Here is an 18845-nt window from a genome sequence, read left to right on the forward strand (position 1 = left end):
GTGGAGGTACCCTAACTCTTCAACTTGTCTTGTTTGGTTATGTTACAAAAAAATATACTGTGTATGCATACACACACCCACCCACATATGTGTATATGTATATGTGTTTGTACACACTGTTGCTCAGTAACCACATAACCAGTGGATAGAAACTCTCCCTGAGTGTCCTGGCAAGTACATTTCAGGGTCCTGAAGGAAGGAGTGAGATAAACAACTGTGCGGGTTGGCTCAAGTCTTGAGTAATACTGTTAACCTTTCTAAGTCAGTGAGTGTTGCATATGGCCTGAACAGGAGGAGGCAGGATGCTGATAATATTCTGGGCTGTCTTCCACACCCTCTCACAGGAGATAAAGCCAGAATTCTAACACTGCAGCCTTAATACTACTTTCTGCATTACTTTTCACCAGATGCCTCAATTCCAAATAGCAGTGTTTTGATATTTTTCCAGCACAATAAGGGTTAAGTGGATTGGTGATGCTAAACTGGCCCTAGTGTGTATACATGTGTCTGTGTGGTATGTGCATGTTTGTTCACCCTGTGACGGACTGGTATTCTGTCCAGAGATGGTTTGTGCCTTGTGCTGTATGCTTATTGGGAAAGGCTACAAGTACCCAGGGTCCCTGCTCAGGATAAAACAGTTTTAAAAAGGAATGAGTGAATGAAAAAATGGTTGACAGTGTAATTGGATGAATACACAACAGCCTCCAAGCCTGACTCAAGAGAAGAATGGTATCTGTGACACACTCAGATTATGCCTTACTGCAATATTTTGATCCATTTAGCTATTGATTGACTTTGAATCACTACAGGCATCTGGAGTCAGCATTAATAGGCACAAGGTGCATACCACTACTGAAGTCCATCTTGAATAATAACATTTAACAAAGCCGCTAATTTTTGTATTTGAGACGAAGCTGGAGTAAATTGTTTAAAAAAGAAATCCAGAACGTGCAAATTCGGGAAACAAATCGAAGACCTTGGAACAGAGTTATTTAACCACCTTTTGTTATTTTAGTCAGTGCCGTTTTGCTATTACATCTAATAGGAATTTTTCTTTTCCATATTTTATCTTCAGTTCGTTAGGTGTCTTAACCTACCTTTCTAGCCTTCCGGGGCTAAACTTTGCTGCTTTTCTTCTGACGATAAGCAACACGGGCAAGTGACAGTTAACCTGAAGGCGGCGTTCAAATTGTGACCGTGTTCGGCATTGCTCAGATGTAAGCCACGCCTCCACTGACGTGCTTTTCACGTTACCGGGATAGCCGATGGTGGTTCCCCCCGTCACTTGCAGAGGGACTCATTGATGACGTCGAACAGCGGCCTTGTCGCCTTGTTCGAACAACTTTTCCGGAAATACCCGAACGTGACGTTGAGCATTTCAGCGGAGATGACCGAAGATGACGACTAGGCTGGCGGCTGGGGAGGGGAAAAGTGGAGACAGCGCGACGCACGTGAAGAAGAGGAGGATGAAGCTGGGAGCGGAGGATGAGAGGAAGAGCGGTGTAAGAGCGAGCGAGTGACTGAGGGAGAGAGAGAGAGAGAGAGAGAGAGAGAAAAAGCAGGCGGGATGTGCTGTGTGTGTATGAGTGAGTGAGAGAGTTTGTAACGAACCCCGCGACAATAATAAAGGAAAACACATCTTAAGTGATAAAAAGCAGGAAACACTTTAACGGAAACTAACTTTTTTTCTCCGTCGCAACTTGATGTGCATGGTCTCCGCTCGTTTGTAAACGACGTGGCCGCAAAAAAGGACGATTCGTCAGGCTTTGAATATAAAGGGGATTCCCTGGCCTGGAGAAAAGAAGAGTTAATACACGAAGCCGAGAATGGCGGCCAACATGTACAGGGTCGGGGGTAAGTCGATTCCGGCAGCCTATTGTCGTTTTTTTCTTTTGATATATGATGGTTATGTCTTAATGGGAAGGCATAACGTTGTATTCATAATTTTTCAATTCTTCTTGAGGCTAAGTTCAGCTGGTTCAGTTTAATCAATGGGTCGAGGCGTGTCTTTTTTAATAGAATTTAGGCCAGATTTTAGTCGCATGTGACTTTTATTCTGTCTGAGTGTCTTATTGTAACGTGTATTTTATTTCTTTATAGAAATTATTAGTTTATTTTTTTCAAAAACGGGAGAAAGATTTCAGCCACCGGCATCGGTACAGTTGGACGGTGTAGCCGAAAGCCGGCCGGTTTAATTCTTCAACCTTGCTTTTTTGTAAAAGCACTTAATACCGCCATATATGAATAAAATAGCGTGCGTGCAAGGTGCACGGAAATAAAAGTTTTAAAGGTTCATTTGGATTTTAAATAATTTTAAAACGTATATGATCGAGTTGCAATCGGACAGATGCAGCGTTTCAGTGTGTTTGTGAACTAAGACAGAAGCAAATGAGTGGTCGGACCGCGCCAGCTCGCCAGAATTTATCGTACGGCAGCTGAGCCTTCCTACCCATCACCCAGGTCTTTATTCTTAACTTTCACAACCAGATGGTGGTGGTTTCAACCGATCCACCGTCCGGCATTTAGGTCATCTTAGCGGAAGGGGCTGATTACAGACAGAGAGAGAGATATGTCAGTGGTCTTTTTTTGTGTGTGTATATTGAGATCCATTACTCTGAACACCTATTGATGTGAACGATTATGGCGTTGATATGGTAGCTTTATGTTTGCACTTGGGTTATTCTTTTCTTCGTCCAGCGACATTTGAATTTTGTTTTCCTTGTCATTTCAAATCGGAATATGCGAGTAGTCGTGGGGACCATCACGAATGCACCATACTGCATAATGCGTGCGGGGTTTGAGCCGATCTTGATTTTAATACCTGGTGTCATTTTAAGGCCCGATTAGCACATTCTTGCTTCGTCTTACCCCGTCTTAGATTGAGGATATTGTAAGGGCTTCGCAAAGCACCTCACATTGTGCCCCCAATTTTATACAGACATACAAATCGACTAACCTTGTCAATGTCGGAATTTCGCAATGATTGAGGAGTTTTAGCTTTTTATGCATAAGTAGAATAAGTGATTTAGATTCTCCTTTGTTGACTAGACAGATTTGTGGTGGAATGTGCTCAGTAGACTTTTGTTACTGTACTTCCTGTTTCCTCCTCATGGTTGTGTTCCATAAAAGCCCGAGTGCTACACAAGGGCATCGTTCTCTCCTGCTCAGTAGCCTCACCGGAGGATGGTGGCACTTTCTTGATGTAAAGGCAGCCCTTCAATTACTTGTTTGACACAATTTCACCAACTCCAATTCACAGAGCAACACCATCATCTGGTGCTTTAAAATGGTCATATTCAATTCAGAGCATTAAGGTAAATGCAATAAAAAATAAGTAAAGAGACGAAGCTTCCGCTAAAACAAGTCAATAGATAGGATCCTGCAGGGCTGTGGTTGGCTTCAGATCATTGTATTGCTGTTATTCTGCTGACAGAAAACCAAAATGAACCCTTTTCCTAACTGGACTCCTTGCTTGATGTGATTTTGGTTGTGGTCTTCTTAGAGATAACCGTTTAAACAAGTGCTTGAATGATGGCCTTGTATTTGAATCAGACTTCCTTCTTAAACTCTATAAAATTGCAGAATCGGACTATTTTATTTGATAGATCACACCTTTACAAACATCCCACAAAATAAACATCGAAGCAAAAAAAAAAAGCTAAAGAGCAGTAAATAATAAAACTCAGGGTTGTAAACAAAATGAAACAATAATACATTACACTGATAATCTCATATTTTCAGTACAGTAGTGTCAGAGATGAAAGTGAACACTTGCATAACTGATGTATAATTATGATAGCGAGTTCTGACTTTAGGGGTATCCTCAGATTCTCCTAAGCACCTGCAATGCACTCTGCTGGTTCAGAGAATGTCCAAAGAGGCGGGTATCCTACACAAGGAACCCACTTTTAACAATTGGTAGTTAAGGGAAACTGGCCTGGCAACGCAGGTTGCAAGACAGGAACTGGCCGTGGACAGGGTGTGATTCTACAGTGGGGTAGGTACACTGACACAATCCAGTCCTGCAAGCAGATTGATTTGTGTTTGTTAATCAGTCTCATTTCACGTCTTTGGACTGAAATACTGGAAGCGTATTCTACCTGTGTTCACGTGATCAAATACACCACACAAATAGGGCACCTAGTGGACTATAGAACCTTGGCGTAAGAACCCTGAGGCAATAAAACTGACTACAATTTAACCCTTACTTTGTGATGTTCTTTAAAATGTAATAATTCTTCTCGACACGGTCACAGAGTGCAGGTCAAGTTCTCCAAATAGGTTTTTTTTTTTATATTTCTGCCATTCATTTTCGTGTCAATGGTTAGCACCACATAGAAGAATAAGAAGGTGCTGCAGAAGTGAATAAAAAAAAAAAAACGGATCTACTTTGACTTTGTGAATAGTATCTTACTTTGGTGAAGCAAATATTTACTCTGAACAAACATTTTAACCCACAAGGTTGTCCTTTCTGTGTCTGCCGTTATCTGATTCTAATAAGTTCATCTGTGTTTGCTTTAATGTTAAAAATAGTTATGATATAAATAAAACCTCTACTAAATTATGTATAAGCAGAAGGCCATATATGAAATTGCAAGCCAAATCTGTAGTGGACAGCTGTATTCTATCAGTAAATGTGTCTGGCATGGTCTGGTGGCTAATTCTTTCAACTTACACCTTTAAGGCTGCCAGTTCAAATTCACACCTCTGACTTGTTTTGTCCTCCCAATTCCTAGAAGGAAAACCCCAAGTTCGTAAAGTGCTGAGATGATGGTTGGTAGGGAAGGATAGAAAAAATAAATAAATAAAGGTTGCTTGCCTACCTGTAGTAAAACATTTTGTAATAATTAGATGCATAAAAATGCAGGTTGTTGTGCAAAATAAAAAAATAATTAAAAGGAAAGATTATTGTATAAATAATCGGCACATTTTTGTTATTATGGAAGTCTACAGGTGCAACAAAAGAATTACTAACTCTGCCATGGATGCTAACCACACAGATGTACAGCTTGGAATTGGTGCTTAACATGAAGTATTAGCTCAGTTGCACAAATAAACCTTGAGCTAAATTGATGTTTCTCTTTTGCAGTATCAGTAATGTCATGTACCGCATATACAATTTAATTTAAAAAGAGTGTTGTAAAAGCGTAGTTTAGGTAATTCTAAAATGGAAACTAGAGTACATCCAGAATCATGTTGCAAATTTGCCTGCCTGTACTGCAACAAGAAAAATGCTGAAAATTGAACCGTACTTTTCCACTTAAATTATTGAGACTGGTTGATCCATTTTAAGGTCACGGGAACCTGGAGAAGGGGAGAACTCTTTATGCATGTTTGACTTTTAGCTTCAAACAAGTTACTCTCAGATTACTTTTACTGACTTTGCCTTTTAAATTTTGTCACTCTTCCCCGTTATGTTAAGACTATCAAAGAGTGCTTCATTCAAACCTGTAGAAAGGTCTGAAAATGCCACCACATTTATTTTGGTAAAATTCTTTGTTGTTGTAGTGTCAGAAAATATGTTGGATTGAGGCTCAGAGGTGATACTCGAGTTTTAATGTAGCGTTTATAAGTTGAACGTGTGACATTAGTGCTGAATCGGTCAGTTGGTGATATGCACTTTAAATTTACAATGTCAAGGTCACCTGGACACAACATCTTAAGAGAGGCCTGCTTTGGTCTGAGCAGTTATGGGCTGCACAATGAAGGGAAAATATTGACCTTCTGCTTGATGGTGAATGCGAATGTGTTTTACAAGGTGCTTGCAAGTCACATTCCACCGTCTTTTAGATGTAAAATATTCAAGTTCACATTTCTCGTGTGTGTGTGTGTTTAACAAATGTCCAGCTTCACCCAATTAGTCCTTCTGTCAGGATGGCATTAAATACATTTTGCAGGAAGAACAAGCGTTTATTTGATACATCAGTTTATTTTCTATTGATAAATATCTGAGTATGTGTTTCAGGCAGTGTGTGTCCAGATCATTCCTAGATCAAACAGAATTCTTCTAACTGGAACCCTAACTACTTCATATGCTTCTGCAATGATCACATTTTTATCCTCTACATGTTTTGCTGACGTATGGTAGGTTTAAAAAAAAAAAAAAAAAAAAGAAAAGAAAAAGCATTGTAAATAGAAGTAGCACAGTCTTTTTTGCTAATTCTGTTCAGAAGGGGGAACCACAAAGTTGAATATTTTGATGTATTGCCCTAGGACAGTTACCTTTGTATTCAACATCACCACAGACCACTACTTTGCGTTTTATAGAACATTTGCCCAGCCTTGATTAAATTTACCTTATTGACTCTGATGTATTTATTATTTGTTTCCAAAGCACATCATAATGGAATGAAACTAAGTTTTTGTAGGTAGTTTTTGGCAAGCTCTCTACTCCATTTTGGCCCTTAACCTGCAATTGCTTTGTCCTGGGTATGACATTAAGCTGTATCCAGCCCTGCAAGCAGGACCTCCAACTTATCTATCTATTTAGATGTTTTCAAATGCACAGTATCTTAGAATATGTCATTTGAATTACAAAGTAAATCTCTTTCTTAACCTTGAAACTGAATGGGTGGACATATTCGCATGATAATTTGCAATAGATGTTGCTTATTTTTTTTGGTTCCAATATAATATAAGCTAATGTAGGGTATGGGAGGTAATATACAATTAATCAAACAATAACAGCAACATGACATGTCTGCTTCGTTCTGTTTCATCCGCTCTTCAGCTGCTCAGAAGTGAGCAGCACCTGCAGCCTACTGTTTCAGGTCCGATATCTCTCGGGGACAGGGCTGACCCACTGACATTCTCTCTCCTACTCCGATGTATATCTTGACACACTTGAATTAGCTGATATCACCAAAGTAATGTTTACAGTTCATGCATTGTCTTGTTCTAGATGTTACACTTAACTGTGCAATGTGATGCTCAGGTCCAGTTTATACTTCATTCTCAGAATGCATATGCACATGCATCATGGCTGCCACGTGCTCCCAGTGTTCTTTTGACACATCTTCTGAACAGGTCGTGACAGATTGGCGTGACACATTCACAAGTTGCAGTACCAACAAAAATATGGAGGGGTGTGTGTGCTCAAGTTTTGGCATGTGAACTCCACATCTTTGTTTACTATCAACGTGTGATAGTAAGCCGTAGTGCTGCTCCAACATCCGCGTGCTTTAATGTTTGATGAATGGTTCAATGTGGTGAAGCAAATCGTCAGATTTAAATGGTGACATACATACAGATGTGTTCATGAATTTTTCATCCATCTCTCGCATGGGCAATACAAGCGTGCGCATATTTCCCTTTGTAATGACTTAATACTTTTAAAGGTCTTACATACCATCTTTTTTTTGCACCTTTGCAACAGCATCAGAATGCAAAGAATTTTTATCTTCAACATCTTTCTTCCCTAAACTCATAACACAGGAAACCGGACATTGTTTCTCACCATGATGATTTCTCACCTGGTGGAATCCTCCAAGTACACACACAAGTCTAAAAACACACTGCTTGTGTAGCAGCAATGTCCTTAAGCGCATGTATTGCATAGCGTTTTGTATATCCCTGCCATTACAACTCCCCCCCCGCCCCCTCCGCACAACTCTTGCATGCAAACGAAGCACACAGAGCTTGAAACTCATTCACTGCGCATGTATAACTCTTTCGATTTTACCTATGTGTATGTATGTATATACAGTGCATCTGGAAAGTATTCACAGCGCATCACTTTTTCCACATTTTGTTATGTCACAGCCTTATTCCAAAATGGATTAAATTCATTTTTTTCCTCGGAATTCTACACACAACACCCCATAATGACAACATGAAAAAAAGTTTACTTGAGGTTTTTGCAATTTTATTAAAAATAAAAAAAAAACTGAGAACACACATGTACATAAGTATTCACAGCCTTTGCCATGAAGCTCAAAATTGAGCTCAGGTGCATCCTGTTTCCCCTGATCATCCTTGAGATGTTTCTGCAGCTTAATTGGAGTCCACCTGTGGTAAATTCAGTTGATTGGACATGATTTGGAAAGGCACACACCTGTCTATATAAGGTCCCACAGTTGACAGTTCATGTCCGAGCACAAACCAAGCATGAAGTCAAAGGAATTGTCTGTTGACCTCCGAGACAGGATTGTCTCGAGGCACAAATCAGGGGAAGGTTACAGGAAAATTTCTGCTGCTTTGAAGGTCCCAATGAGCACAGTGGTCTCCATCATCTGTAAGTGGAAGAAGTTCGAAACCACCAGGACTCTTCCTAGAGCTGGCTGGCCATCTAAACTGAGCGATCGGGGGAGAAGGGCCTTAGTCAGGGAGGTGACCAAGAACCCGATGGTCACTCTGTCAGAGCTCCAGAGGTCCTCTGTGGAGAGAGGAGAACCTTCCAGAACGACAACCATCTCTGCAGCAATCCACCAATCAGGCCTGTATGGTAGAGTGGCCCTACGGAAGCCTCTCCTAAGTAAAGGGCACATGGAAGCCCGCCTGGAGTTTGTCAAAAGGCACCTGAAGGACTCTCAGACCATGAGAAACAAAAAATTGAACTCTTTGGTGTGAATGCCAGGCATCCCGTTTGGAGGAAACCAAGCACTGCTCATCACCAGACCAATACCATCCCTACAGTGAAGCATGGCAGTGACAGCATCATGCTGTGGGGATGTTTTTCAGCGGCAGGAACTGGGAGACTAGTCAGGATAAAGGGAAAGATGACTGCAGCAATGTACAGAGACATCCTGAATGAAAACCTGCTCCAGAGCGCTCTTGACCTCAGACTGGGGCGACGGTTCATCTTTCAGTAGGACAACGACCCTAAGCACACAGCCAAGATATCAAAGGAGTGGCTTCAGGACAACTCTGTGAATGTCCTTGAGTGGTCCAGCCAGAGCCCAGACTTGAATCCGATTGAACATCTCTGGAGAGATCTTAAAATGGCTGTGCACCGACGCTTCCCATCCAACCTGATGGAGCTTGAGAAGTGCTCCAAAGAGGAATGGGCGAAACTGGCCAAGGATAGGTGTGCCAAGCTTGTGGCATCGTATTCAAAAAGACTTGAGGCTGTAATTGTTGCCAAAGGTGCATCGAGAGTATTGAGCAAAGGCTGTGAATACTTATGTACATGTGATTTCTCAGTTTATTTATTTTTAATAAATTTGCAAAAACCTCAAGTATACTTTTTTCACGTTGTCATTATGGGGTGTTATGTGTAGAATTCTGAGGAAAAAATGAATTGAATTCATTTTGGAATAAGACTGTAACATAAAATGTGGAAAAAGTGATGCACTTTTTTATATATATATATAATATAGAATTGAGCATTATGTACAAAAATAAGGGACATGTCGGTACTTTATGTTCTAGTACGGGATGATCTCATTTTATTAGTAGCGGTTGGTAACTCTAATGGTGTGTGTGGATGAAGATTATTGAGAAATAACATAGAAAATGATCAAGCGCTGGTGACCCATAGCTTTTGACTTGGATTCATTTGATGCTGCTTCATTAACAACATGTGAAGTGCTGTCAGATGAACCAGGTCAAGTTAAAGCATTCAGGAGTTAGTTAGAAACATTAAATCACAAACATTTTTAACACTTTATTTGCACACGTTCATGGCAATTTAATAAGCACCTTTAAAATATTTAAAACTATAAATACAATATTTTTCTTTTAAAATTAGTTTAGCTGCCAATGTCAATTAATTCAATATTTTAAAATAGTTCTCACCATTTGTCCAAAAAAAGAGATAAAATACTTTTATAAATGAAGCTTTGTTTCTGATAAGTACATTAAAGAAGAAATTAAACAATATGACAGCTTATATTTATTAGAAGCATTTTTTTTTTATGCAATATTTATTATGCCTAAATTTTCTGTAAATATTTAGTTAAAGCAAGTATAAAGGTAATTTTATTTATTTTAATATTTTTATATTCACTAAATAATTAAGCCTACAGAATTGCATTTTGTCAATTAAAAAAAACAGGTAACACTTGTATTTAGTTTAATGATGAAAATACAAAAGTTAACACTTTTTATATAGAACATAAAACTTCTACACATCTAGTTATGTGGGAGCTTGGTGTAAAAGGTTTTTTAAAAAGATAAAATAAAAAATGGAACCCTCCAGTTCAGTCGCATGAAATCAGTGGCGGGTTATATGTTCTATAAAAACCTGATCTGGGAATCTCTAGCAAAAAGAGACCATGCAATAAATGCAATGTCATCTGAATTTTTACTAATGTGAATATAATAATTTATTAATAAAGTATTGTCTGGGATCTCGCTTTTTTGAAAACCAGATACATGCAGTTGCAGCAGCTTGAAATTTGTGTGATCTAACCACAATACTCAAAAGTTAAAAGTGTCTTTGTATCTTAAAGATGCATTGGATGAGCTCTCTCTGTAGCTTGTTGTAGAGCTAGCCCTTTTAAAGGCTCTGCTTATGATGCTGGAAATACGTCTCAAAACCTTTATACAACATGTTGGCTACTGCAGCAAAAAATGCAGCCAACATTTATACAGTTCCTTTGGCTGTCTTGTGAAGATCCTATAGAGTTGCTTGACGTGTTGTAGATAGTGTGGAAGTTCTCAAACTTTTTAAATACTCATCTTCAGCATTCTAAACATGCTTTGTTTGTCCGTGCTTAAATGCTTAAAGTCTGGATGTGCTTCATCATATGTTGCTGTTCTCTGCAGTAACAATTTGCAATAAAGAGACACCAAAGTATGTTGGCCAGTGAGGGTATTTTGATGTCTTAAGGAGAGAAACTTTTTCATCACTGTTGCTGCTTGCCCAGTTTAAATGTTCAACTGAGTACTTAAAAACCTTAGTGACGGAAACAGACCTCTTAACCTGTGCACATCTTCACTAAATGTCGGACTGCTCCAAGTTTCTCTTACTTTAATTGCAAAGAATTTGCAGAACAAAAGCATGGTCTGCTGTTGATATGGTTTTCCCAGTAGGATACAGAATTTTGGCATGCTTTTTGTGTATTGGAAACCCATATAAGGTCTTTATCACTTTGAATTGATGATTAAGTTGTTTGTGTCATTACTCTTTAAAGTATAAATGTGAACTAGCACTCTCTATTTTTTTGTGTTTAATGAGCACCAAATGTGAATTTAATCTTAGTCTTGTTGGCTTACTGATTTTGTAGGGCTACTACATGATGGTATTATTGTTGGTTTAAGACTTGGCTTTAAAAATATAAAACCATTATTGTGGCTTTAGCAAAGCTTAATATGTGCATAAATGTAGTGATATCATAATTTCTATTTTGTTGCCATTTTTGTTCAAGTGGGCAATATCATGGCTTCTCCTGTAACAGAATATAAAAGTACTTATAACAGAAAATTTAAAATAGTGTTATATCAGACAAGTAGTTACCCAGGTATCAATTAAGTAAACTAGCATTAACATTCATAAATAAATAAAATCAAATTACAATGCAAGACTTGAATTTAATGTGTGATTAACGTGGGAATTCTCCTAGTGTAACAACAAGAGATGGCGATGTTTTTAGCATAGGGATTATAAAGAATATTATTATGGACTACCTGATTCATTTTACTGAGTGCACATTGATTTTATTCTGACTTTTTCTCATCTGTAACGGAAAAACAAGTGACAAAATAATGTTAAAAATAAAAGCATTAAGTTTATACTGTTGAAATTGGGAATTCCAAAATTGTTGTATTTATATTTGCATCATTAGCTGGTGAAAATGAATTTCCTAGAGATCTGATTCGCATCTCCTGGTGCTTTTAAACTGTCTCTTTTTTATGTTTGTCCCAATTTCATGGTTTCCTATGTAAAACCGTACTTGCCAGTTTTACTTTGAGTGATCAGACAATTTCTTGGCTTGTGTTCAAATCAATAATTAGAAAAAGCACTAGACTAGCATTACTTATATTCAATGAATTGTACTTAAGAGACTGCATTACACTATACACCGTACACATATAGATATTCTAGATGTCCTTTCAGTACTATCCTCACATGTTAGAAGTTATACTAATGAACATTAGTTTGCCTTCAAAACCCAAAGAAGTGATAGTAGATTTGTATTCAGTATGCTGTTTTATAACTGCGTGTCTTGGCGATGTTAACAGAAATGCACAGTGTCCTGTATGTCCTAGCACGAGAAGGATGAGCTTAAAAGCATCAAAACATTACATTTTATTTTGGTATTAACAATTGGAGCAGCTCATTTCACTTTCATTGTGAACACGAAAAATGTCGGCATTTAAAACCTGTTTCGATCCCACAGTCCAATATGTTTGACCCTGACACCGCTTAGAAAATAGATGGATTCTGAGACGCATATCTGCAAGCAAAGTATCAAAGAATGAATGCAAAGCCTCTCCATTTATTGAGCGAATCAACTCACCATCTACCATTAAACAATTACAACTTCCATCTAATCGATGACGTCACGTACTGTCAAAGCACCCACACACACGTTTCTGACCACAAATGCTCTCCCCTCCTATTCTTTTTTTATTTTATTTATTTATTTATTTATTTATTATTATAAATAAGCATGATTTTGCCAAATCACACACTGAAATTAAATTTGCGGACATTACTTCTGCTGCTTTATCTAAGTATGTACAGAAAATATATGCATAATAAATATTGCATAAAAAACAAAATGCTTGTCATAATTATAAGCTGTCGTATTGTTTAATTTGTCTATAATGTACTTATCAGAAACAAAGCTTAATTTATAAAAGTATTTATCTTTTGTTTTCAAAATGTGCTAATACAGTGCTGTAGCACCCTAAGCCATTTCATAATGTAGTTTTTACTCATGCTTTTATTGTATAATATAATACTTCCAAAGTAACATGTCTGCTTGCAGTCAGTCATCATTGTGGTACTAACTGTCACATTAGCAGTGATACTGTGGATTGTTTTTTTTTTTTTTTTTTGAAGAAAGCTAGTAAAATTAAGTTTTTTCCACTGTAGTACTCATTGGTCCCAAAAAATCAATTTGTGACATCCCTTTCAAATAATATGATACAGTTCTCATGAAAATGAGCACCCTTATTTAAAGGAAACAGACTCTCAGCAGCTACTGTATCCTGAGAGCAGTCTCCTTTATATCTAGAGAAGGATACAGGGTGCAGTGGTTCACTCTTCTACACAGCCCCTGGGCACTGGGTACAGGACCTAGCTTAGCCACTGTCATTGCAGAGTTTGCATATTCTTTCTGTGTCTTAGTGGGTTTTTTCCTGGGTACAGTGCTAGCTTAGTTGGTTATTCTAAGTGGACTTTGTGAGACTAAAAGTAGTCTCGTATTGAATTGACTCAACTTCCAGGGTTGGTTCCTGCTTTGCGCATAAGCTTCTGGGATATGCTGCAGCTCCTTGGCATTCTAAATTGGAATGATTAGGTTTGAAAATGAGCCGATGGGTAGTGATCTAGAATGTTTATGCTAATGATAGCTGGGTGTGGATACTTAAGACATGTTTACCGCTCTCTCAGTAACCAGGTTTCCATCCAAGGAGTTTTTGCGAAAAAATATTTAGCGCTTCAAATTTTAGCTGATGGAAATGCTAATTTTTGATAAAATGTTGTACATGTCAACATATTTTTCCAACTTTAGCGCATAAATTCCATATCGATACTTCAGATGTCGCAAAAACTACATTGGAAACACTTTTTGTCGGGGAAAAAAAAGGGCTTTAACGCAAATAAATGTGTCACATGATACATTTTCATCACGTGCAATCAAAACGAGAATAGTGGAGCGGTTCGCATGGTCTGATGAAGAGCCTCGTTATTTCTCGTGATGAGCCAATGCAGTAGTGGATAGGCTGGGTCTCCTGCTACTAAAAGGGGTACCTGAACTTCCTCCACATCAACTGTAGCCTGGGGGTGTCTCTCAGGATGTCTAAATAATACAAAAACCGCAAAGGTAATTTACTGTGCCAGTAAAAATATTTAATAAACCGTGTGTTTCATTATCTAAACATTTTTTTCTTATTATTAAATGGCAGATGTTTTAGCATATATGAGAAATTCTCTCATTAATATTAACTTTAGTTTTTTTTTATTAAACGTCGTTATTTTGTATTAATTCAAATTTCAGTTTTAATTAAAAACCTTAAGGGAAGCAGGTTACAGTACTAATTCAGTTGTTATCGCACTGAGAAGGGATGTTGAAAGGTAGGCTCACCTGTACAGATCCGATGCTGCAAACACAGCTGCATCATGGGCACTTCCAGGAGTGCCAACGCAAATGTCTCGTTTCATGCACCTGTCATCAACAAGGGCCTGGAGAACAATAGATGGCCACCCTTTGCGATTAATGTAATCGCGGTAGCCTTCCGTCGGGGGAAGAATAGGCACATGCTTGCCATCCAGCGCACCGTAAATCTGTGGCACAAGATGCACCAAGGAATTGCGATATGCAATTTCATTGGCCTCCGCTACAGTCGGAAGTCTGATATAACGCCGCATTAATTTTTCTTTAATAGAGGTGCACACAGCATATACACATCAATTGACGGTAGTTTTACTAACCCCGAAAGTTTCTCCAACTACTCTATACTCCGCTTGTAAAGGGCGATGGCAATCCGCTTTTAGGTTGGAAACGGTGGTCGGTGACAGGACTGATGAATCCACACAACATCTCAAACGTTGGCCGTATCATTCTAAAATATTGCAGCCAGAGATTTTCTGTGAAGTGTCTCCCCACCACCTCCTTCCAGAAGGTCTTATTCCGTCGTCTCTCCCATACCTGCACTGGGGTACTTTCTTCGAGTTCTAGGGCTATCAGACAAGCAACTGCTTCATTCTGCTGTCGTCTTCGGATATTATGTACAATTCCAATTATTTGTGAAACTGAAATAACAGTAAACTGGCAAATAAAAAAAAAAACAGTCTGAATAATCTCTCAATTTTGTTGTTTCTTTGTTTAGTGGAGGGGGTGTAATGTGGAAAACGAAAGGTAGATAATTTGCGACATACACAAAATTATGTATGGAAACGGCTCAAGGGCAGATTTTTTTCGCGAAACAACAACACTTATGCGACAGTTCGTTTTGGAGGGGATGACTTCATCACGCACACCATTTTATCGATAAAAAGCCAGTTGGATGGAAACAGGCTGAAAACAGCAAATTTCGCACATTTTTTTACGTATATTCTGCTTGTCGATAACAAAACGTCGCAAAAATCTGGATGGAAACTTGGCTTGTGTCAGAATGAATTATTTTTAAGACCTGTTTTGATAGCCTAATACACCATATTGAGTTATTTCATTGACCTTCACATTGACTTCATCTGTATAACGTAAATAAGACTTAAATGAATACTCCATCTAAAATTTATAGAATTTTTGTTATTTACCCATCACACTTTGTACTGATGCAAAAAAAAAAAAAAAGCTAATCTCCTACTTTCATGCCAAATGGAGAGAGAAAAGTTTGACATAACAGAAGTAAATAGTGACCAGTGCTGTGCCACACGGCATGTGATACAAAAAACGTCTATGGAAAAAAGATAAAAATGTTAGCATTACATTATACACATGACTGTTGCAAGACACTTGCTCAAAATGTGTGAAACAAATGCTTCTTTTTGCTGAAATATTGTTAGTTACTTCTGGATTTATTAGCACAGACATACGCAGGAAACCAAAAGATTTACACGAGTGACTTTGATTTGGAGACCTGCTGTCTCTCCCTGTTATTTGTTGGTCTAGAGCTGTGTTCAAACAGACACAAGGATTATTCAAAATGAGTAATGTGAAAATTTTTTGTTTTTTTTATTTCATATTTTTCACATTGTATGCCTTTTGTTTAGCAGTGGTCACTATTGACTTCTATATGCCGTAAACTTCTTTCTCTACATTCTGCATGAAAATATGAGAATTTTTTTTTTTCTTGGCCACCACTATAAAGTATAATGGGTAAGGTACATAAAAATATATACATTTTGAATGGAGTATTCCTTTTAAGTATTTGACTTCATCTATATAACATAGTAAATAATGTGGTCAGTGAAATAACTGAACAATTGCATTGGGCCAGTGTTTCTCAACCTTTAAATATTTGCAACCTAAGTTTTCATAACAGTTTTAATCGCGCCCCCCCTTAACATTTGTTTTGAGCTGTAGATGCATATTTTATTATACCAACTTAACTTTTATCGACATTTATCTAATGCTGTATTTATTTTTCTAATATCAGAATGTAGTTTAAGTTAATTTGTTTTGGTTTCAACAGATGTGTTTTTTTTTTTTCATATTTTTGATTCTTGTTCTCTTTTTTTCACATGTTTGCGCCCCCCTTTTTTTGTTACTTCGCGCCCCCCAGGGGTGCCCCACAGCTTGAGAACCAGTGCATTGGGCTATCAAAACAGAGGATTCCAAGCTGCATAGGAATTGAATGTAATTTTTGAAAGGGCAATCAAAGCTTTGTGCACACATTTGGTTGTTGTCTCATATCTGATGAGAGCATTTTGTAAAAATTGTACTCTTACAGACCTCTGGCTGGAGTTGTTATTGTATTTGAAATTCAATTGCTCACCTAGAAAATTTTTCAGCATACTTCAGACATAAGCAGCAACCTGGAGGGTAGCATTTCATTGCACTAGGTACATTAAAATTCTTGGATAGAAGTGGATTCTACTTGTAAAATAAGTCTGTAAGACAGTTTTAAATGTTGGAACGAGTTTTCATGTTGTTTTTGGCTATAGCTCTTACAACAAGCCAAGTTCAACAGTATTCCTAGAATGAAATTCAGTAATTTCACTGAAGGTTTTGGTAACATGGCTTCCATTTTACCACATTTAATTTTTTTCTTCTTCTCATTTTCCTTATTCTGATGTCGTCCATTGTTCCCATTGCTGTGCTGTCCAATCAAGAGAGACGCTTATTATCAGTTAGTGTTTGCATGCATTCGATATAGGAGGTTCTGACTGACCCATTGCCCTACTTTCAAATCACAATTTATAGCTTTATAATACAGAAAAGACATTCCTAACTGTCCCTATTGCATTTGTGCTGCGAGAGTAGATCTACAGAGTGCGTGAATGAATGAATAAACAAATCCACCCATGTGGGTACATCCATTTTACAGAAGGCTTGCTACCAATATGCTGTACAAACTGTCCTACTGTTTTACGAGCTTGTGTGTGTATTCAAATATCAGAACTGTCTACTCACGTGTGTCTTTTTCTTTTTTTGGTCTCTAGATTATGTATACTTTGAAAACTCATCTAGTAATCCCTACTTGATTCGCCGGATAGAAGAACTGAATAAAGTAAGTATTTTGTATTGCAGTGTTTGTCCAAATGCATACACTTTTATAGATATAGTACAGACAACTTTAATGTATTTTCCTTTGATGCCTTATAATGTTTAATTTCATGGCTTTGTATTCAGATTTATTCTACATTTAACTAAAGTTGATTTTGACATGTATGTGTATATGTTCAAATGTATAATTGCTGCCATTAAAGTAACTTCATCCATACTTCAATGTACCATGGGTCATGTATGTAGTTAAAACTTTGTGCTGTAAATCGTTAAATCTTAGTAAAGAAAGTATTGAAATAATAGGAAGATTTACTTAATTAGTACCAACATATTTTTATTATGTATTATATTGCAGTATTCACCTAATAGCTGCGGTCATCTCCAATAGTAAAAGTGTACAAAAGGATTGGTTATAATGAACTGTTTAATATGTGTACTGTGTGTGTGTACAGTTGAAGTCCGAAGTTTACATACACTTTTGGTTAATTTTTCAAAACTCTTTACAATTCCTCCACAGATTTTATACTTAGAAACTATATATTTGGCATAATGTTTGACATGTGCTTTATGCAGTGCAAATGTAATTTTTTTTTAAACAATATTCACAGACTGGTCACTTTTTATTGATTATATCACAATTCTAGTGCATTCTAGTACATACACTATGTTAACTGTGCCTTTATATAGCTTGGAAAATTTTCAGAAAATGTTGTCAAGCCTTTAGGCTATTAGACAATTATCTTCTGATAGTCAATTAACTTAACTGAAGTTAACATATGTTAAGGCCTACCATCAAACTTACTTCCTCTTTGCTTGACATAATGGGAAAATCCAAAAGAAATCAGCCAAGACTTCAAAAAAATTGTGGCCCTCCACAAATCTGGTAGATTCTTGGAAATTGCTTCCGAATGCCTGAAGGTTCCAAGTTCATGTTTTAACTTTGTATCATACTTGTACTTGAGATAAATACAGAATTGTATGTTGAACTGAATAACAGATCGGCTAAAAACAACACCTTAATGTTTTATAAGTATCAGAAATTAAAAACATTGAATATTATGCAATCTAATTTATTTAAAAAAAATTTTTTTTTTAAACGATCAGGGTGGTGAGGTTATTAAATTTTGATTTCGTCGTGGTGTGAGATAATGTAATGAGAAGCTGGTACAGCCTTAGGCTTTTCTGAAATTATTTTAGTGCACTTGGCTGCTGGGGTATGGTGTTCTCAACACTTATTTCTGGCCTATATTTTGGTTGCAGTTTTTGGTTTTATTGTGCTTCAAACATGCAGGTAATAACAGGTGTGTGCTACGTAAAGTGCAAGTGTGTCCATTCTGTTTTTACCTATGTAGTTATAAATACACTTAGAACTCTTATCAAGGATTGTCGTTTGTAACAGACATAGATAATGATTGCATTTTGTTTTCCATGTGGGACATCTTCCTGGTATAGTTTATGAAATAAGCTTAAAAATAATTTTACTATGAGAAAGGAAATCAAAGGCAAATATTTTAAGATTCTATATAAATTAACTTTTCTTCCCTGGTTACCAGTTATACACTA

The 18845-nt window shown here is 37.3% G+C and overlaps 1 protein-coding gene across 2 annotated transcripts in view; it reads left to right on the forward strand.

Annotated features, from left to right (window-relative positions):
* The first annotated feature begins 1528 nt into the window (after positions 1–1528).
* Positions 1529–18845, forward strand: part of mta2 (metastasis associated 1 family, member 2) — a 67650-nt gene continuing 50333 nt past the window's right edge. For both annotated transcript variants that reach the window (XM_039769281.1, XM_039769282.1), the window contains exons 1-2: positions 1529–1854; positions 17219–17286. In XM_039769281.1, the coding sequence (XP_039625215.1) occupies positions 1827–1854; positions 17219–17286 (96 nt within the window). In that variant the 5' untranslated portion in view covers positions 1529–1826. The remainder of the gene's footprint in view (positions 1855–17218; positions 17287–18845) is intronic.

The sequence above is a fragment of the Polypterus senegalus genome, chromosome 11 (genome assembly GCF_016835505.1).
Source record: "Polypterus senegalus isolate Bchr_013 chromosome 11, ASM1683550v1, whole genome shotgun sequence".
In the NCBI taxonomy this organism is placed as follows: Eukaryota; Metazoa; Chordata; class Cladistia; order Polypteriformes; family Polypteridae; genus Polypterus; species Polypterus senegalus.